At 33.2% G+C, this 23,336-nt stretch overlaps 1 protein-coding gene across 2 annotated transcripts in view; it reads right to left on the bottom strand.

The window, feature by feature from the left end:
- Positions 1-21,667, bottom strand: part of LOC140436606 (uncharacterized) — a 47,335-nt gene extending 25,668 nt beyond the window's left edge. The window contains exons 1-2 of one of the 2 annotated variants that reach the window (XM_072525557.1): positions 20,925-21,667; positions 2,904-3,685 (exon numbers count right to left, since the gene is read on the bottom strand). In XM_072525557.1, coding sequence (XP_072381658.1) covers positions 2,904-3,685; positions 20,925-20,962 — 820 coding nt within the window. In that variant the 5' untranslated portion in view covers positions 20,963-21,667. The remainder of the gene's footprint in view (positions 1-2,903; positions 3,686-20,924) is intronic. The other variant, XM_072525558.1, reaches the window with a different exon arrangement.
- Between the last annotated feature and the right edge of the window lie 1,669 nt (positions 21,668-23,336).

The raw sequence follows: 23,336 nt of genomic DNA, 5'->3' as shown, positions 1-23,336 counted from the left end.
CCTGTACCAATCTACAATCCACAACATTATTTTTAAATTTGAAAAAACTGGCTGTGTCAAGAATTGTAGAAAATGCACGGATAGTGGTGAAGATGAAAATCAACCAGCTCGTGCAATTAATGAAGAACGGGAACAGCGTGAAAGTGCCGCATGTAGTCTAGCTGAAATCAATTTTCCTTGTAACTGCACCCTAATTTCAAGAGAAACTGGTATTAGTGCTTGAACTGTACGAAATATTGTACAAAGAAACAAGTGCCATTGCTACAAATTGCAAAAAACTCAGAAAATTTTCCCTGCTGATTATGAACGACGGATGGTGATTTGTGAGGACATGATGGAACTGGCACTAATCGTGACGACGATTTCATGAAAAAAATCTTGTTTATCGATGAGTCTTCTTTTTCTTTAACTGCCTTTGTAATGGCTGGCTTGTAATCTGTTACCGTAGGGTAAAAAGTCAACGTCTGGACTGGTATTTTAAATGACAAAGTAATTGGCCCTTTTTTTATTTGTGGTCACTTTGTGTTGTCGTAAATACCCAGATCTCCTGAGAAAGCACATAATTTCAGCAGTTCGACCATTAACTATTAATATGGATGAAATTTGGTTGCAGCAAGACGGCTGTCACAATGTACGGAAGGTGATAGATTTTTTTAAACATTTACGTTTACAGATAGAGTTATTAGTACAAAAGGTACCATAAAAATGCCACCTCGCTCTCCTGATCTTGCACTTTTGGACATTTTGTATATGGTTATGTGAAGCCACAAATTTACAGACATGAGCATGAACGTGCCGGAAATTTAGACACATTACGCAAAAAAATCATTCAGGCCCAAAATGTTGTCGAACACCCGAAGGTAATTATACTGTTACGATAAATATTATGGCGCATAAAACTGTTAATATATTATTACTAATTCTTTTCTATTTCTAGTAATTTCGACGCTCAGTTGAAAGACCCGTTTACCTGAATTATGATGAGTCCCGAATAAAACCAGTATGAGCTACCTTCTCGGCTTTTCGATGGGGAATCGCGGCAATTCCGGAACTAACGGCATTTTATATTTAAAGAGGAATTTTGTTGTAAACAGTTAGTTAGTTTTTGAACATCGCGTCGAGTTTTTAAAATGTAACGCACGTAGATAAATTATATAATTATTAGTGTAAAATAAATTAGTTATATTGTACAAATAAAGACTTTAAATAAACTTATAAGTGTTATAAGTGACTTATAAGTGTTATAAGATGACCTATGATAATAAATAAAAAAACAATAAATTAGATTAATAAAAACAGTACAATACAATAGATTGGACTACTTTTTGGCTGAACGTGGTGGACTTTTTGATAATTTAACCCTCCGTTAGTCGCTATCGGTGTCACACATCGACGACAGAATTATTCATTCGGGATTTACAAATAACTGTTATTTTTATATCGCCACTTTCTGTACCTCTCCCTATCAATCAAACTCATGTTAGTGTACATTTTTACCTGCCTGGGTACAGTTGTGCGAGTTTTATAGTTATTTTCGGTGCGAGACTCCGTAGCGACTAACGGTGTAGCTATTACTGGTTAGCATAACTTGCAGATCAGGTAAATATTTAGCATCTTATTATTGCATTTTATCGGTCAGTTTTGTTAATTCTTATTTATAGATGTCCTTTGAAGCCGAACAAAAACTCATGGTAGAATTATGGGAAATGGTTCCTACCGACGATGAAAATTATTTTGACGATGAGGGAAGTGAAAACGAAATCGATCAAATTGAGGAACGCGATGACGGAAGTGAAACGGAACAAGATATGACAGACGAGGAAGAAGAAAGTGGAAGTAATACCTTAGAATTTATTGAAAAAGATGAAGTTAACAGATGGAAAAAGGCCGTTCCACCGCGAAATGTTAGAACAAGACAAGAAAATTACGTAGCTATGCTTGCCGATGTCGAGATTACCTACACGTGACTTGAAGACTCCCAGTAATATTTGAAAATATTTTGTGAATCACGCTATGTTAGAAATGATTGTGGAAAAAACGAACAAATAGATAGACTCAATAAGAAATACCCGTTCGTGATCGGGATGCTAGACACACTGATATAATAACAATATATTGTTATACTAGTGTTTTCCATTTTGTATCTCTTGTTTTTCAATAAAATATTTTTCAGTCGTTTCTATATACAATATAAAATATTTATATGAATATTATAGCAATAACTATTTTTTTAATTGTCGGTCTCAGACACCTTAGCGACTCTTGATGCTCAGTTTTTTCTAGCGACTAACGGAGGGTTAATTTAAAACAGTTTTAATTAAAATTATAAAATAGATATTTTTTAGAATAAATTGTTTTAATTTATGCCGTTAAGAACTTATTGTTGATATGGTTTATATGTTGATAGCCAACGTTCGCAACGGACAGGGCACTTGAAGAAGAGAAGAATAATTTATTATGTTATTTTTTATGAATTGAGATTAAAGAAACTACTGATTTAATCTAAAATATGAACCTGTTTTAAATCATGTAATTACATCGTTGAAATATTTTCCCAGACCATCTAAAAAATAAACTTTCTTTCGGCAACAATGTACAGACAAGACTGTCCGTAGTGCTTACGGCAGACATGTGGTTACATTATTCTCTTGGACATACAAGTCTATATTTTTTCTCAGTTCGTTGCGTTGTCTTATTGCCCTATAGTCAGTTAATTTTTTTCAATACCTGTATATATATATATATATATATATATGGATTATAATATAGTCATAGAACTAAAAATTTTATAAACAAATAATGCCACAATATGATGTAGGTATGCCGAAAATAAACTGATAATTAACTCAAACTCTAATATTATCTAAAATATTGCTAAAATATTAAAAAAATTTCAAACTCACCTTTTCTCTTCAAAAATCCATGATTGGAATCCATGTGTACTTGTTTGTCCTTGAACATCACCAGCTCCCCACATTCTAAACATTTGTCAGTTCTAGAACCACAATAATTCTCATGATCCTCGAGCTCTAATTTCGGTAGTTCTAAATCACAGAATCTGCACGGTAACATGCTAGATTTGGACGGTTCTGGTCGTTTAATTAGAGGGGGAAGAGGTTGTGGCGTTTCAGCTTTTTCTTCCTTTTGAACTTCTGTTCTTTTCTTGATGACGCCATTTTGTTTAACTTCGTTACTCGATTTAAAGCTACTGTTTGAGTATTTAGATCTAGTCGACTCTTCCACGGAAGGTTCTTCCATATAGTTAACGGTGGTTTCTCTACTGTAACTTGGTGAATCTCTGCTAAAATTTGACGAATCTTTGTTATAACTTGGAGAACCTCTGCTATAACTTGGCGAATCTCTACTTGAAGTTCTGCTGAATCTACTAGAATTATCTTTTAAGGAATACCCAGTATCTACTAACCGTTCCATCTTCTGCATGTACCGTTCTTTTCGTGCTTCTGTCTTTTTGTCTTCTACAGATTTTCTGGTCTGGTAATACGAACTCTTCTCGAAATTTGTAAGAGGTGGCAGTGGTTTAGGCTCAACTGGCTTTTTGCAGGTTTTTTCATGGTCGGGGAACTGACCTTTGGGAACCGGTTCCTTGCAGACCTTGCACAAGGTAATGTTTCTTGCGCAGTGCATCGTGTGCATGACATAGTTGGGCTGCGGGATTTCCTTTTTACTGAAAAATAAATATATATATATATATATATATATATATATATATATATATATATATATATATATATATATCAAAGTTAATTATTCAACATTGTCATATACAATAAAAAAGTCGCCGCAGAAACATTTACTATAAGTAGGTTAGAGTAACTGAAACTCTAAGAACAACGGCACGTTCAATCTGTTTTTTAACAGGAGATTCTGCCCAGTCTTACACCGAACAGTATACACAATACAACTGGACATTGCCTTACATAAAACATGCAGGATAATGACTGGATGTGTAAATCCTAGCCCATTGAAGCAATGAACCTTCTCTACAAGCGGCAGGGTTCTTTCTATACAAGCAGACAATATACAGGGTGTCCCATAATTAATTGGACATTAGCTAATGGGTGATAGCTGACATCAAAATAAAGCGTTTGAGCTCAAATTGCTTAGGAAAAATGTTGCTAGTTTTCGTTCTACAGGGAGATTTATTAATATTTTTTTATATTATTTTTATGGATATATTGAAAACTATTCAACCGATTTAAGTGAAATTTGGTATCTTGCTATTATTTAGTATGATTAATAAGAAAATGATATTAGTTTTACCATTGACACTAGGTGGCGCCACCTACTGTAACATTGGTTCATTAATGGGGCCATAATATTTTTGGCCGCCCTGTATAAACATTCTAGGAAAAAAAACATGAAATAACATTCAATTCTACACAAAAAAGATATTCTTGTTTCAAATCAAAAAAGTACACCGTTCTCGAAATAAACGTATTTTGTTTTTCGCAAAACAATCAGGTACCTAGGTATGCTGTGAACTTAATGGCAAAGTCAAGGCGTAAGTACGAATTTGTTTACTATTTGTTGTCAAAGTGCAGTGCGAGTCTATTATTAAAAAAGAATATGTGTGTACTTTGTACGCAGGTAAGAAGTTATACTTCTATTATATGACTTCAACGAAATTAATATATTTTAAACAGTTTATTTGTGTTTTATTTAAATATTAAACTAATTTTAATACTTACAAGTTTCCTAAAAATTTTCTTAAATAATACCGAAAATAAAAAAAAAGTAAGCAAGGTAATAACATGACATGTTATGTTCCTAAGCGGTCACCCATCCAAAGTCTGACCCCGGTAGACACTGCTTGACTCCCGTTTTCGAGCGACAACTGGTGTAGCCAGTGTACTATGGCCGTAAAATTCATACTAAAGTGAATTATTTTGACAGATTATATCTACAAATAATAATATTAAGATTGCCTTTTAATCTTCATATCATCAAATTTTAATATCTATTATCCTATATCCGACGAAGACAAATTCAAAGACACAAAAATTATAAAATATATTTTTTTCACATTTTATTTGCACTGATACATACGTAAATTCAAAGATTTAGCAACTAGCACATTTTTATAAAAATTCACTCTCAACATTTTTTCCAATTGCAGCTAAAGAAGTATAACTTCAAAAACATGAACTAACATTCAATTCTACACAAAAAAGGTACCTAGTCTTCTTTAACATAAAAAAAAGGACACCGTTTTCGAAATAAACGTATTTTGTTAATGATGCATGTCTCTATTTAATTTTTTGCAAAACAAGTATGCTTTGAACTTAATGACAACGTCAAGACGTAACTACGAATTTATTTATTATTAGTTGTCAAAGGTAACTACGAATTCATTTATTATTAGTTGTCAAAGTGCAGTGCGAGTCATTATTTGTCAAAGTTCTATTAAGTTTTTTATAAACCACTTAAGATAAAGGAAAAATGCCACGTCATAGTGAATTTTCTAATGTAGAAATGCGCGATATGATCTGTTTGTATGCCCAGGAAAATTTTTGTTCTCGTAAAGCAGCTGAACTCTATTTCGAACTTTATCCCAATATAAGGCAACCAAACCATAAAACTATTAGATCATTGTTCGACAGATTAGGCGAAACAGGGTCATTTCATCCCAAAAACAGGAATGCTGGAAGACCGAGAGTAATTGATGCGGATATGGAGGATGAAATTGTTGTGCGTGTTGCAGAAGATCCAGAAACCAGTACAAGGCTTATCTCTGCGGCCACTGGTATAAGCAAATCTACGGTGTCAAGAATAATACGGACAGAAAATCTGTATCCGTATCGTTTTACTCCAGTACAGAATCTTTTACCACAGGATTTTCCAGCAAGGCTCCGATTTAGTCAGTTTATGATGGGGCGGCATTTAGACGATCCAATGTTTTATAATAAAATTTTATTTACCGATGAAGCCACATTTACTAGAAGGGGTGTATTTAACTGGCGCAATAGCCATACCTACGCGACAGAAAATCCTCATGCATTTCAAGAACACCATTTTCAACACGAGTTTTCCATAAATATCTGGTGTGGCATATTTGGGGATTGTATTGTAGGACCATTCGAATTACCAACTAGGCTTGACGGAGTAAGGTATCTAAATTTTTTGAGAAAAGATTTACCACCTCTTTTAGAAGACATACCTCTAAATTTGAGACGGAACTCTTGGTATATGCATGATGGTGCACCACCACATTATAGCCTAGAAGTTAGAAATTATCTAGATGAAATTTATCCTCAAAGGTGGATTGGTAGAGGTAGTGTATACCCATGGCCAGCACGCAGTCCCGAACTAAATCCCCTAGACTTTCACTTGTGGGGCTACCTAAAGTCACTTGTTTATAAAAAAAATAAATAACCGTCAAGAGTTATGGCAAAATATTGTAGAGGGAGTTAACGTAATTAGGGCCCAAAGAAACTCATTATTTAAAATAAGACAAAACTTACACAAAAGATTTAGATTATGTAGTTTATCTAATGGTGCACATTTTGAACACTTATTGTAATTTTTTTTCGTTTCGTTTTGAATTATTCACTTTGTTAATTGTTTTATATTCACTTCATTGTTTAATTTAATTTCTGATTTTTTTAAAATTTGTTACTGAGTCATAATGTTTATACAGGGCGGGAAAAAAATTATGGCCCCATTAATGAACCAATGTTATAGTAGGTGGCGCCACCTAGTGTCATCGGTAGAACTAATATCATTTTCATATTAAGCATACTAAATAATAGCAAGATACCAAATTTTACTTAAATCGGTTGAATAGTTTTCAATATATCCCTAAAAATAATATAAAAAAATATTAATGAATCACCCTGTAGAACGAAAACTAGCAACATTTTGTCTAAGCAATTTGAGCCCAAACGCTTTATTTTGATGTCAGCTATCACCCATTAGCTAATGTCCAATTAATTATGGGACACCCTGTATAGAGTCGGCCAAAAGTCTGAAAACGCCTAATTATGTAGGCAGTCCGATAAGTACTTAGCCTCACCGCCCGATGGCACCACTATCTTAACCCTTTCACCACTGAATTTAGTTTTAAATGTAAGAGACTGAAACTATTCAGTTTTATAATCAGAATAATTAATTTATGTATATAATTAGTCGTAAAATTTACATATCCGTTCTAAGGAGGTGGGAACTTTTGGCCCCAACAGTAGTTTGACTGAGATTTTAAGGTCCCATCAATAGTAAAAAGAACAATTACAAAAAAAAAATTTATTAAAAAATAAGTTATAAATAAAATCAGATCTTGCCTTGTGAAATCGTGTTTTTAAACAGTTTACAACGTCTTCTAAATGGTATGTTTTGTGTAGGGGTGAATTTGATAACACCAGCAATCATTCTCATTGTAGTGTTCAATTGGGCATCTTCTTTGTGTATATGTGGGCTGTTAAGCCAGGCTGAAGAGCAGTATTCCGCGGTAGAGAAGACAAAGCCCAGGGCAGATGATCGCAAGGTGGTAGCCAATGATCCCCATGTTGTGCCGCACAGCTTCTGGATGATGTTGTTTCTGGATTTAAGTTTTTCCTCTGTTTCTGACAGATGTTACTTGAAAGATAAGAGTTCTGTCAAGAGTCACCCCAAGGTACTTTGGTGTTTTATTGTAGACGAGTGTGGTGTTTTCGAATTAGATGTTGAGTATTTTTCCTGCAAGCTTGTTGTTTAGGTGAAAACTGAAAACCTCTGTTTTGGTAGCGTTTGGTTGGAGCCTCCATTTACGAAAATACTTTCCCACTGTTGCTTACTTACACCTTGTTGCAAAGACCCAGTCATCGGCATAACCAAACTTCCTTGGTCTGGTTTCTGGTATATCAGCGATGTACAGGCTAAAGAGAAGAGGAGCTGGGACAGATTCCTGAGGCAGTCCTCTATAGTTTTCTTGGGGTACTGATGTCGGTTCCCATGACTACTTGAATCGTTCGGTCAGCTAGCCTGCTGTTGATTATTCGAACGGTGGATTTACAGGAGATTGTACGGAGGAGCTTGTATATCATGCCTTCTCTGCAGACTGTATCGTAGGCCGCTGTAAGGTATATGAATGGGGCTGCAATTTTAAGTTTTCTCTGGAACCCTGCCTCAATAAATGTGGTAAGTGAAAGAACTGATCTGCGCAGCTTCTTTTCGGTCGGAAACCCGCCTGATCAACCGATATTGATTCAAGTAGCTTTGGACTAATTCTGTTGTAGATAAGTAGTTCTAGTAGCTTGAATGTCGTCGATAGTAGGGCTATTGGTCTGTAGTTCTTAGGGTTGTTATCATTTGGTTTCCCTGGTTTTAATATGGCAATGATCTTCGAGCGTTTAAGTTCTTCTGGTACGGTACCGGTCTTCATAATGTATGTGAAAAAGTGGGCCATCCATTCTCTCGCATATTTGTCGCTGTTAATTAAAAATTTGGGATGAATATTGTCAAAACCTGGGGCTTTAACTGGCTTTACATCCTTGAGAGCTATAGTGACTTCTTCGCAAGTGAAAAAGCGGGAGTTTTCAGTTTCTGCAGATTGAAATTTTAAAGTTTTGAGCTCTCGTTTTACCTTGATTGTATGTGGCTTGTCTTTCGGGGCCCTAGATGTCAATACCAGATGTGAGGTAATAGTGTTTGGGTTAATTGTTGTTTTGTTCCTTGTTATGGGAGCTCCGCTTCCTAATTTTCTTAGTAGTGTCCATGCTTGCCTACTTGATGTTTGGAAATTAGGACTCTCTACGGTTTCCGTCCATTTTTGTTGTCTGGTTGCATCTAGGCTATGGAGCAGTTTATCGGCTAATTCTTGATCGCCGCTTTCAAGGAAATTTTGGTAGTTCTTCGCTGTTATGGGATCAACCAGGAATGTATTCTTTTCGGTAGCCTCTTGGTATATGATTTTTGGCCGTGATTATTACGGCTCAAACGAATCTTTTGTAATTTCTGATGGTAGGGGGTATCCAGCCTAGAGTGTTGTCCAGTTCCGCAGAAAAGCTACAACACATGGCTTTCTTTAGATTCCACCTTTAGATGGATGAGATTATAGGAATCTGGGTTCCTGCCTCTATGATCATAGGGCGGTATTGGCTGTGTAGGAAGTCGTCCATTACTTTTCGAGAGACTGCTAGAGGTTGCCCGTTTTTATTAGTAGAGACAAAACATGGATCAGGATTGTACTCCTTCTTCCATGCTGCTAACATGAATGTAGGTCGGTCTTTAGCATCAAACTTAAGTGATAGATGTTCGTCCTCCGCCCATTTTACTAGTGCATTCCCATTGCTGTTGTATTGTTTATACTTCCAGTGCTCATGGTGACTGTTGTAGTCCCCCACGTATATTGACGGGTGCGAATGTGTGTGGATGACTTGAGCTGGCCAGGATATAGCTGGTGGTTTGTAGGTGTTAGTAACGCTGATGCTTCAAATTTTTACAACAACATTGTGAATTTCATCATTAGTACACGTGGAAACAAGGACGGCGTTTTCTATGTTTTGTTCAACGTACGTTGCAGTGCCGTATGATCGATGGTACGTAGCACCCAGTAGTTCGAAGCCAGGTATTTTCCCCATTTTTCGCAGTTGTTCTTCCGTTTCGCAGTATGTCTCCTGTAGAGCGACTAAGTCGATGTCGTTATTTTTTAGAAATTTTGATAAGTACTGGCTCTTTGAATAGCATATGCTTTCCACATTTTTGTTTATGTGACAAATTCGGATCATAGGTCCGAGTTTTCTAGTCATTTGTATTATTGTTAATTTGCCTTCTGATAACGTTTAATGACATTGTTTGCAATGTGGCTCTGGTCAGGAGATCCTGAGATTATCTGACCGCCTGTCCGTCAAAACCTGCGTTCTACTAAATTTCTTACTTATACTTATTTACTTCTTACTTATACAAGAAAAGTTTCTTGATACCATTTATAATTATGACGACCCAGTGTATAATCTAATTAATTTAGCAATTGCTATCGTAATATTTATAAACATTTTAGAAAGAGACTTAAAACTGAATACCTAAGAAAATCAAAATAAATTAATACTTTCAACATAATAACTATTATTAGTAACATTAATAACTATTTTACTGAAACATTTACATTTCTTGAATAGAAAGAAATAAAAACGTGTATTTAACACGAAGTATCCAAACAATGTGTAAAAATTATTCACCAGATATTTTTAGATATGTGTAAATGGGAGAAATATGTGTGGGCTAGCATCAGAGCCGGTATTTTATCAGAAGATATGAATAGGAAAAATGCAAAGATACCTACTGAATATTTTGTAATTTTATTCAACGCAATATATAAAACGTATCACTTATGTTGCTGATAAGAACAAAGGGCATATTTGTGTTTGATATTTTAGCAGTTGTGCAAATACAAAAAATGTTTAAACAATTTTCCATTTAAAGTTACATGTAAAACAACAGTATTTTCAATATTATAAGTTACAAAAAACGAAACTAACAAGCAATTTATTTATTATCATTATAGTCTGATCAGCATTGATCAATAAGCAATTTTTCTCTATCCTAAATTCAGAAAAGTAAGATAAGTTATCTTCTTAGAGTCAGAACTCTAATAGAGAAAGCCAATGAATATCCCTTGAACTCATACATTGGCTTCGTAGATTATCAAAAGGCATTCGACTCCATAGAACTTTGGACAATACAGAAAGCTATGAAGAGAGCTATATAAGAGAGAGAAATACGTCAGGGAGAAAAGCCATCACAATGTTAAACACCATTTTATGGGACCAATCCATCAGCAAAGAAAATAAAAAGAGGATATATGAGACTATAGTAAAAAGTATCACTTTATACAGCTGTGAGGTAATGGCCACTGAAAGAAAGAACACTGTCAACGCTGAAAGCGACGGAAATGGATTTTTGGAGAAGAGCCGCAGGAAGATCTAGAAGAGAAAGGATTAGCAACGAACGCATTAGAGAAATAATGGGAATCAAACGAACAATCACAGATGACCTAACAACAAAACAACATATCTGGTTCGGACACATACAAAGAATGGACGAACAACGAATGCCAAAAGAAATACTAAAGTGGCAACCAGAAGGAAAGAGAAAACGAGGTAGACCGAGAAAAAGTTGGACCGAAGGAATAGATAAAGAACTGAGAGAGAGGGCCATAGAAGAAGATCTATGGAACAACCGGTCTAAGTGGCGATTGGAAGTCGGAAAACGGCGGAGAACGTTATAAACCGACAAGTAGTAGTAGTAGTAGAAAGCTATGAACAACCGTAGGATTCCGATACATAATGCTCATATAATATTTACAAGAAAGCTACAATGAAAATACAAATAGATGCAAAAACCAAAGCTATACCAATCAACACAGGAGTTCGCCAAGGAGATGTTATATCACCAAAGCTATTCACACTTGGACTGAAAGACGTATAAAGACATCAACTGGGCAGATAAAGGAATAAATGTTAATGAAAGAAAACCGAGTCATTTAAGATACGCTGATAACATTGTAATATTCGCTACAAGTTTAGAAGAACTACAGACCATGATGACGCAACTATTTCAAGTTTCGGAAAAAGTAGGTCTTAAGATGAACTTGGAAAAAACAAAAATAATGACAAATACACCGAACATTAGAGAAATAACGTTGAACGACATAAATTTAGAAACAGTAAGCGAATACATTTACCTGGGACAGATAATGAAAGTTAACAGAGAAAATTAAACTGCCGAAATTACCAGAAGAATAAGGTTAGCGTGAGCAGGATTTGGAAAACTGAGTTGGATCTTGAAAAGCACTAAAATAGAACAATATTTGAAAACCAGAATTTACGATCAGTGTATCCTCCCTATACTCACGTATGGTTCACAGACGTGGACACTCACCAAGTCTAATATGGATAAAATAGTAAAAGCACAAAGAGCGATGGAAACATCAATGCTCGGGGTGAGAATTATAGACAAAAAAACAAACAAATGGATTAGAAGCAAAACCAAAGTAAAAGACGCAGGAGAACAGGCTGCCAAATTAAAATGGAGCTTCGCAAGACACAATGCCCGATGAAAGGTAAGAGATAGAACCACGAAATACAACAATGGAGACCATGGTTAGGAAAGAGAAGCAGAGGAAGACTACAAATGAGATGGACTGATGACATTAAGAAGATCGGAGGACACAATTGACAGCAAGTGGCAAAAAATAGAAGACACTGGATTGATTTGGGGGAGGCCTATGTCCAAAGTTGGATTACTTAAGGCTGAAGAAGAAAGTAAGGTAAGTAAGGATCCACTCATTAGTATCTCTATAAACCGTCGAATTTTAATAAGAAGTTCAACAACGAATTTATACCTTATGCCTTTTTGTGTACGGAAAATGGCATATGAGATAAGCAAAAAGAAAAGAAAATTTAGAGTTGAACCAAGGTGAGTTTTTTAAAACATCAGATCTGGATTGTTTGATGGCCTCAATATTTTCGTGTTAAAGAAGTCGTTGTTCATGATAGGTATTATCTTATTAACAGTATCCACTTCCAAATCCATGCTGGCAACTATTCTTGAAGTACCAAGGAGCTTAGACAATGCTTCTTAGAACTTTATTTTGAAATCACTTTACATTATTATCCACAAGGAAAATTAATTTCCTGTGTTTGGCTGTATACCATAAATCACAAAAAATTTATTTAAAAAATCACGAAATGGTTTCGGAATGACTATTCCATCATCAGTGCATTTTCCTAAAATAAGTAGGTATGTATTACCATTTCAATTAAAGCAAACGTGCAAGTTAAATTTTGACTAGCTCTTTCAGTACGATTTTTTTTTCAGAAAACGAAAAAATAAACAAAATTGGACAACCATTTCCAAAACAAGTTATGAGCCTAAAATATGCATTTTTGTATTCATCATCATCATCATCATCATCCAGCCTTCATTTATCACGTCCACTGCTGGACATAGGCCTCCCTTAAACTCCTCCATTCTTCGCGATTTTGTGCTCTTTGTTGCCAATTTTTCGTGATACGCCTGATGTCGTCAGCCCAAAGTGTAGGTGGTCTTCATCTACTACGTTTGTCTGCTCTTGGCCTCCAATGTGTAATTTTACTCGTCCATCGTGAGTCATGCATTCTCGATACATGGCCTGCCCAATTCCATTTAAGTTCCGCTATGCGTTCCACAACATCAGCAATACTTGTCCTTCTTCGCAGATCTTCGTTTCTTATTCGGTCCCGCAACGTCACTCCCAGTATAGATCGTTCCATTCGTCTCTGTGCCACTCTCAATTTCGAAGCCGTAGTCTTGGTTAGAGTCATAGTTTCCGCCCCATAGGTCATGACCGGTAATACGCATTGGTCAAATACTTTTCTTTTGAGGCTAATTGGTATGTTGGCCCTAAGGCTTAACTCAGACGTACCACTTTCCGACCACATTAGAACCACAAAAAAGTGGTTGTGTGTTGAGAGTATACAATGTGTATGAAATATCGTGGTAGCACTCAGACGGACGACAGGCTGTGGTCCGTATCAACAACTGTCGTCGTCGGTGGGTGATACCGTCCACAAAACTATCGCAGATGCTGCCCGTCCTGCGCTCACACAGGCCATTCACCGACCACAGGCACGGCATCCCAACCAGCACAGCGACTCCCTAGCCAAAGCGTCAATCTCTTTTCTATGCGTGAAGCATAAAGACGTGCTGGTGGTGATTGTTAAATAGAAATTTTAATGGTTATTAAAAATACTCTTTTCTGAACCCATGCAGACCTACAATTTTAGAGATAGAGGTTTCGATGGTTACCACGGGTATGGTTACAATACGACTAATACATATCAAGAGAGATCACAACTGTTTCCCGAAGACCGCTATAGTATCCAAACTGACCGACCTGAGATCCGGCATTTCGAGATCCGATCGCCAAGAGTTCAACCGGAATGTTCACAAGAAAGTAGTCTTCAAGCATCACTATCTCCAACAGAACCGGAGCCACATGAGAATCCGGGACAAGCTTTGTCGCCAAGTCAACCGGAGTTTTCACCACTTTCCCAGGAGTCGCTTTTATCTAAAAATTTTTATTGACGTCATGTTTATTGTGTAAATATTTCAATAAACATTAAATAATAAAATGGTTTTACTGACATTAGAGCGATTGCGAGACGTTCGTCAGGAGGAATACTTGTCCTCATGGATGTATCTTCTCGTTTTAAATTATCCTTTAACTTTGTTAACAAATAATCGAAAGTACTTTTGCTCATTCGAAAATAATTAAAAAATTTGTCATCATACAGTCTTAAATGATGATAAAGTTGTTGAAATTGACTTTCCTCTTTATTTTCGATGATAGGATGAACCCAAGACAATCTATTACGACGACGCCGTCTTTTTTGGCGCAGTAAAAGCCACAACAATGCTTCTTCAAAATTCATCGCTGTGCTGTGTGATTTGTGTGGTTCATTTGTGGTTGATTTGTGGTTCATTCGACCACAGCACGTCCACAAAATTGTTGACGGACAGTGGTCGTTTTGATCGAGAAGTCAACCACCGTACGACCACTGTTTTGTTGGTGGAAAGTGGTACGTCTGAGTTAAACCTAAGTGTGTCTCGCAGTTTTCCAACGGCTGCCCACGCTAAAGTAATTTGTCTTTGGATTTCGCATGTTTGGTTGTCCCTGCTAATTCTTATTTCGTGACCCAAATACGTATATTTCTCCACCAGTTCTACCACTTTGTTTTGAATAGTTAAATGGTTATTGGGGACATGAATAATTTCGGTGACAATGTATCTCCTTGCCTTATCACACGTTTTATTTTTATTGGTCGGGTTTTATCGTGTATCTTAACGGTCATAGTGACATTTTTGTAAATATTGTAAATAAGTTCACTATACCTATGGTCAATCCTGATGTCATTCATTGCTTCTATAAGGCTGTCTAATTCGATCGTGTCGAAGGCTTTATGAAAATCTATGGAAGTGAGGACAAGAGGTTTGTTGTATTCTATAGATTTCTCAATGAGCGTCTTTACTGTATGGAGGTGATCATTGGTACCATAATTTGATCGGAATCATGCCTGCTCTCTCGGTTGGTAGAAATCTAATTTTCTCTCCAATCTCGATGTCCCTAACCTAGTCCTAACCTAGGTTATTTTTGTGTTATATAAACTCAATTTAATGGTCTATAAAAAATAGACAAGTTTTGTTAAACTCTCAACCATGCGTGTGTATTTTTTGAAATTTTTAATGAGTGATTGCAACCTACAGAAAAAAAAATAAATAAAAACAAAAAAATAACTTTTTTTGGGTGGCGGGCTAAAATTGCGCTGTCTTATTTTTTAATTACATAAAAGGTAAAAACTAAAAAAAAAAATGATTTAGGTTGTATCGATATCAAAAAATATTTTTAAACTCGCCAAAACCCCTAAAAACATGGTTTTTGGGGGGGGGGGGGGTTAAAGGTTGTTCGCCCAATTATTGAATATCCTAAAGGTCTCATTTAATTTAAAACAAATATAACCTATAAAAACCTAGATATAATTCATTTTGAAGCCTATAAAATGGAGAAATTCCACCAAAACCTCTAGAATTAAACAGTTTTTCGGATTTTTAAAGACGGCGCACTATATGGAAAAATTTTAAAAACAGAGATATAGTTTTTGATCAAGTAGACAAAATGAAAAAAATATTGGACCTGCAGCCACCTCCAAAAAAAAGTTATACGCTTTTTTCGAAAAAAAAAATGCCTTTTAGGTAATGTACGCTGAATCTACGGGTCCATAAAAATAGACAAGTTTTGTAAAGCCGCAACTACGCGTGTGAATTTTTTAAAATTTTTAAATTGATTGCATCCCATCTAAAAAATAAAAACGAAAAATTTACGTTTTTGAAGATAGTGAGTGGGAGGGGTGAGCTACAATTGCCCTGAGCCTTATTTTTTAATCACATAGAACTTAAAAAATAAAAAGATTGAATTCTGAGAGTAAGATCATTTTGCCTATCTTAACAGGGGGTAGTACTGTTGCGTTCTGCACATACGATGACCTCAATATATCAATTGGGGTCATCCTGAAGGGGAGAGAAGATATTCTGTTCAATCTAGAACTTGCTGGTTTCCCCCTTTCGGATTGGGTATGTATATTAAAATAAAAGAAAAGAAATGAAAGCCAGTGGACTGTATAAAACTCTATTTTAAAAAGAGGTGAAATTAAACATAAATATACATAACCCAATATACAATTATAACTAAAGAAGGATATAAACTTAAATATTAGTTAATATGAAACAACACCAAAAAGATAACCATTTACAAACCAAAACAAAGATGTTGATGAATAGGTTTTAAGAACACATTAACAACAAAGAAATTTAAGATTTCGATTGCTATGGTTGAGTATGATTAGAAATAAAGCATAAATTGATATTAAACGTTAACGAGTGAAAAATATGAGCACATATAATAATATACTTAATCCGTGGTAAAATGAACAAACCTTGTTAATACAGTTACACAAAATGCAATCAAACATAACATATATGAATTATATTAAACTCAATTCAGAGTATAATCGGTAATGACAAAATACAAAAAAATAAGAATACAGTAAATATTACATAAAACAAAACAAATGCAAAATGTCCAATGGACAACGTTAAATCGCGATCGCGGCACAAATGCGATAAAGTTCCAAACAAATATCAAATAAATATACCAAATGCACGTACTTGATATATGCAGCAATGTAATTTTGGCAACAAATATTATAAGGTGTACTTTACCCCATGAAAAGATAGCATCACAGCTATCGCAAATCGTCTTCAGCGACGCACAGAAACCACACAAATTTGATAATGCAAATGACCGATGCCAAGTACCCAGGTACCTTTAACCCAAACGTCCATACACATGTGTGTGGTTTGAGAGATAAAACTCGACTCTGATTGTGTATGAAATGCATCCCCTATGGTGATATTTCGCAGATGGCTGGTCTTGCAAATTAGTTCTTAAAGCCGCTGTGTTTTTTCGTACAGGCAAATCTCAGTTTAAATATACGGGGAGAATCGAAACTATCAAAAAGTCTGTTAATACATTACAAATATTTAGACACAGTTGCGAAACTGCAACAAGTACTGTTTATAATGTCCTTTTCAGCTATATAAAAAACCTGCAATGTTCGTGGGAAAAGTGTGTTCTTGTTTGGGGCTATAACGAAATAAAAATTAGCTTACTATTATAGATAGATTACAGCTAAAAATAAACGTTTTTTATGAGTTCTAAAAATGTTTTCTAATGTGAGAAAACCCCTTCCGCATACTTGCTCCACACCTGTTCTCTGTTTGCTCCTATAATATAGTTCTTCAAATCTTCACATGTTGCTGCTTTGTCAGGCATATGACATTTGACATAGAAATAAACATGACAACCGACTAATATCAGCTGTTAAATTTAATTAACTACTATTATTATTATTGTATATTGTGCTATTATCAAAGAATATAGAAGCATAATGTCTCTATATTCTTTGCTATTATGATAATTCAATATTTTTTCATACAATGTGCAAAGTAAAAAAGCAAAAAAATAGTGATATTAAAATGTGTCATTGGTTTGACAATGAATCAAGTTTTAAAATAAAAAGAAAAAAAAAACATAAAGATGGTAGGTAAAACTAATTCATTGTCCAACAGGCAATTTGTAGGCATGAACAGCTACAATAATTTCTTATGAATGGAGGGATATTGTTTTTGAAAAACTTTTAAACCACATGAAATAAAATTCTATAAAAACACCAATGTTCTTAGAGGAATTCCCATCAAACTCAAACTAATAATTGAAGGATGAATATTTCAGAGGCTTAATGTACTATTTCAAGGCTTTTGAGAATGCACAAACATTATTTATTCCAGTAGTTTGCTATTATATAAATGAATAATTACAAGAAGAATAGTGTTATGTATGTATTAATTTAATCTTTAGTGAATGATAATTTTTTAAAACCTCTATTTTAGGTATCAAATACAGCAGCTAAATGGATGCAAATAACTGCTGAATATGAAGAAAATTTGACTTTGTCAAATTCATTACCCTAATTCTACCCTAATAGGTGCCAATTATAACATTTTGCATATAAATGATGGTGCTGACTGTAGAATGAACATCAGATCTTGAGAATCAGCTTAATATATCTAACAAAAACTTATACCAGGAGGATTGAAATCAGTTTCATATTTGATGTGATTGCTTTTCCTTTATAAATAAACATTTTCAAATATATAATATGACAAACAAGTACACATCTTAATCATATGTTAAGCAGAGCCAGATGTGTCATAAAACTTTTTTTGTATTCTAGATAATATCAAATATACTGATGACTCCCTTAGGGATTTATAAAGAAATACTTCATATTTTATCCCTTCTACACCAAAGATACGAGATAAAGAGTACTCACTATTTACATAATTTTATCAAATTAAAAAAACAATTTTTAAGGAATTAAAATTCCCAATATATTTTGATCACTAAACTCTTTCCAAATAAATAGTTATATGCTTGGAATATTATTGCTCAGATGAAGCCTGCAAAAATGTTATTAGAAAAAAATAACATAATTAATAAAAAGTTGCTTTTACGAAGTTAGGGTTACAGCTGGAAATGTTATCAAAACAATTAATTTCTGGTTGGAAATGTTATCAAAACAATTATCCTAACAACATATTTTAGTAAATTTGAAATATGAACTGATTATATAAGTTGGTGATAAACAAAATTTTTCAATCTATACATAATGTACTCAGTGATATAATTTTGGTAGATCATTTTGATCAAAACTTTTAACAATTATGTTATGATCTCTTAGTTTATTACATGTTATGTTAATGTATTATGCCATGTTATGTTATGTTAATGAAGATATTGTATGTATTTTTTTCAATAAACCACTAATTTTTTAAGAATATGTTTATGTTTTTTATTACAGTATGCATATTTTCTAAAATATACACAAATGATCACACCACAGAATCATATAGAGAACATAGGCAAAAATGGAATTGCAACTTAAGTTAGATTTTATAATCATGACTTCCTTACTAACGCAATTACTATTTTAATGGGAATAAGCCACAATTGAAGTTTAAAATAAGTTTATTGATATTTCAATTTCCACTTCACAAATGGTTCTCAAAATACAAAAATTGTTCCGAAGTAGAAATTGAAGCATAAATAAACTTATTTTAAACTTCAATTGTGGCTTATTCCCATTAAAATAGTAAGATGACACAAGAAAATAGCTTCAATATAATAATCCTTACTAGATACCAACAGTAGTAACTGTAACTTTACCAATTATAATCGGTAAAGAAAAAAAAATAAACAAGAACATTTAAAAAATACAATACATTGACAAAAGCTTAATGAAATACAAAAATACGCTATTGAAAAAGTAAAGGCTATTGACAAAATTGAAAGAGAAAATAGGAGGAGTTTAAGAAAAATTGTGATTCAGAAATAAAAAAGAATCTTGAGTATACATAAGAATTTGTTCCAGTGAAAGTAAATAATAAAAACAATTTGAAACAAAAGCATCTACACAAAAATTTGCTTTAAGTTTTATAGCGTTTTGAGCATTATAGTAACTGTGGGACAAATAAACCAATATAATGCAGTATTTAAAGGTTCCATATCAAATTAAGTACAAACCAAGTTGTTCTATCCTACAGAATCAGCAATTTTCTGATTGACATCAGAAGTGTATTTTGAAATTATCAAAACCAAAAATTTTAAGACTGTCTACCCAATACCCAAAGATATCTGTAGCTTTAGTGACCTGCCAAACACACATTCAATAGAGTTTGTAGATAACCTTTATTCAAGAGGAACCTATGAATAAAGTTTTAAGGCGAAGACTTTTCATTTAAGGGGTATGATATAGACGATGGACATAATACAGTCAACTACAATAATTGAGGAAGGTAACATAATAGCATACCCTTATTTTGCAAATTATATAATAACAAATAAGGAAAAATAATTGTCTTTTATATGAATTTAAAATAAAATGCCATAAAATCTTAGAAGCAGGAAATTAATAAACCTAGAGGAACAAGCAGATTGATGACACCAAATAAATGGATAAAGAAATACATTATGAATACAAAATATAAATTAAATTATCTATTAAGGCTAAAGATACACCTATCTATAAGGAAAAAAAAATGTAATGTAAAATAATAACATAGTAAGAAATAGATTGTCATATATGGAAGTATATTTTCTACTGGATACTTGTTTCATTATCAATATTATTAAAATAAGGCAATAGATATATCTACTAAAATAGAAAAAATCCCAAAAATTGGAGCACACAAACAATTTTTAAGCAAAAAGCCAGAACAACTTTAATAGTATGATAACGTAGAGATGGTTTCAATAAAGAAGACTGTTCTGGTAACATTTATGAAACCAGATCAACAGGCTGAAATAAAAGAAAACTGCATTAAAAACATGGCATAATGATTAGAATTAACTGAAATAGGTACAAAGATGTAGGACATAGGTTTTTATATCACCATAATAATATCTCTAATGTTATCTAACCCAAAGCATGTTCCTATCATTTCTAACAAACCAATAATGAAATATCTTTTCAAAATAATTATTGAAATAAAGAATTTATAAAACATTCTATGACCTAATATGTAATAAGATAAGCTAGTACTTATCAATAGATGGTATAAAAATGTGGGGGTATGTATATACTTTTAGTTCAATTAAAAAGAACCAGAAAATATTGGATGTATATTTACTGGATATATTTATTGGATTTAAAAAGAACTAGAAAATATTTAATCATTTACAAAAGAATTAGCAAAAATCAAAGAATATAAACTAAGATATACCATATGCAGTTTGTAAGACTGTTTAAACTACCATTGTATTTTCTACTTACCAATTATTGCAAATTTCATGTTCCACATTACTTTCCATATTGTCTACTTAAACACCAAAAATTTCACGAACAGCACCAGGAAAAAGAAACTGTATTCAACAAAAAACTACTTAAAGAACTATTTAGCTTATTGATGTTAATGCACTGAAAGTTTTACAAATGTGTGTGAAACAAAAAAGTTTGAGATACACTTATTTTTAGAACCGTCCGTGAATATGACTGTGGGTCTAAAGATATCAAAAGTTATTTTGGGAAAAACTGCTGACTATCAATAATCCGAGTCTAGGCTTACGTCTCACTGACATGAAAATGTTCACCTTATTTTTTGGCAAGGTTTTAAATCTCCAGTTTACTGTTTATCTAAAACTAATCGTTTTTATTGTTTATTAAGTTTATCTACTTTAATTCAAGTACTCCGCCTGCAGATATCACACAAACTGTCATTAAAACTTATAAAACACTACACAACTCTTTGTTCTGACACCCATCAAGCATATTCAGTGAATCCCCTAAATCATTTACAGGGAATTATCAAGGTGAAAGAATTAATTTCACCAGCAAAATTATAATAATGCTAAAAACATAAAAACAATTGGAGTATATTAAATCAACAAATACATTCATCTGTCAACTGCTTGATTTGTTTAAAGGTCGTTTCAAATGATAACAATTATTTGTGCATTTTAATCAGCTGATTAGTCACATTTGAGCAATTGCGTTTACTTATGTTTTGTGATTACAATAAGTATGCTGACTGGAAATTGAGTAACGATAAATTTATCTAGATGGTAAATATTTTATTTAATAGACAAGATCATGTGAAGGACAATAGTGAACTATTAATATTCAATTAAGATTCTCTAAAGAATATAGGTATATTTAACCAGAGCCGGACTGGCCCAACAGACTCAATGAAACGCCCATTGATAAATAAACTCATCTACAAAAGCATCGTATATATATATATATATATATATATATATATATATATATATATATATATATATATATATATATATATATATATATATATATATATATATATATATATAAGTAGTTAGGTATTATTGACTGACACGTTATGTAAAATAAAGTTTTATTTTGGGGTTGCAGTCATTAATAGGGCAGGAAAGTGAAACTCTTTGTTCTTTATCAAGCTTTCGCAAAATTTATTTGCTTCTTCAGAATGTGTTAAAATATGGTATCAGTAATTACAATGAAATTAAAATTAAATAGCATTGTATAAAACTAGTATAAAAGCTTACAACATGAGGTTAATCCATTACATTTTCAAATTTACAAAACATTAAAACTTAACTTATTAAAATTATCTAGTTATGTAAGTACAATATTTTAATTTTATTTAATTTTGTACAAATTCATTATGACATTGATTATGTTGATGTTTGATTTATGTCAGAAAGACACTCGTTTCTGTTTATTATATTTTTTGTTGTTGATAACTAGCTCTTGATTGTTATTATGGTTACGTACAAAGTGGCGCCAAATATGAATATTTAAATTTTTTGAAATTATAGTATTTATAGCCAGAAAATATTGCTATAAATTATAAATTTTATACAATGCTATTTAATTTTAATTTTATTGTAATTACTGATACCATATTTTAACATATCCTGAAGAAGCAAATAAATTTTGCGAAAGCTTGATAAAGAACAAAGAGACTTTCCTGCCCTATTAATGACTGCAACCCCAAAATAAAACTTTATATTATATTATATATATATATATATATATATATATATATATATATTAAATTGTTCGTTTACATGGAAGATCATGCTCGATATAGATGTTATGGGATTACATAGTGCCATATTGAATTTTTTTGTCAAGTAGGTATTTCTGATTTCTGTTACTGCTTTAACTACTTTTAAAGTTTTGTGCTACACCAGCCACTCTAAGGATTTTATTTATTTGTGCAATGGATGCCAATTATGAATAATGCCTTGTGAATAATCTCAATGTGTTTGTAAATAATCTGAAAGAGGAATATTATTTGTTTAAAGAACAAAATAAACAGCATTGCAGTCTGACGAAAAATAATCAATTATTTGTATAGGTATTGATCCATCAAACGTTTTCGTATACGGACAGAGAATAGAAGTTTACTAATAAAGAACTTTCTGTATCATATTTACTAATAGTGGAATAGCGACTCGGAATTTACCACTGTTGCATAGTAAATGGAAGAGATATTTGAGTGAGCAGTAGGAAGGGACTTAAGCTGGCAAGCTCTCGTACGAAAGTTTGGATGTAGAAATTTTACTTCGAATACAAACTTAAGGTTCCCTGTTAGTGATCCAATTACATCGGCATATTGCCGTTTAATTTAAGACTTTTATGTATGTTTTTCTTTAATGTAAACCCAACCACTGTTTGGTTTTGCGG

The sequence above is a fragment of the Diabrotica undecimpunctata genome, chromosome 3, assembly GCF_040954645.1.
Source record: "Diabrotica undecimpunctata isolate CICGRU chromosome 3, icDiaUnde3, whole genome shotgun sequence".
NCBI classification, from domain to species: Eukaryota; Metazoa; Arthropoda; class Insecta; order Coleoptera; family Chrysomelidae; genus Diabrotica; species Diabrotica undecimpunctata.
The sequence above is the reverse complement of the archived record's forward strand: the minus strand, read 5'-3'. Positions and strand labels throughout refer to the sequence as shown.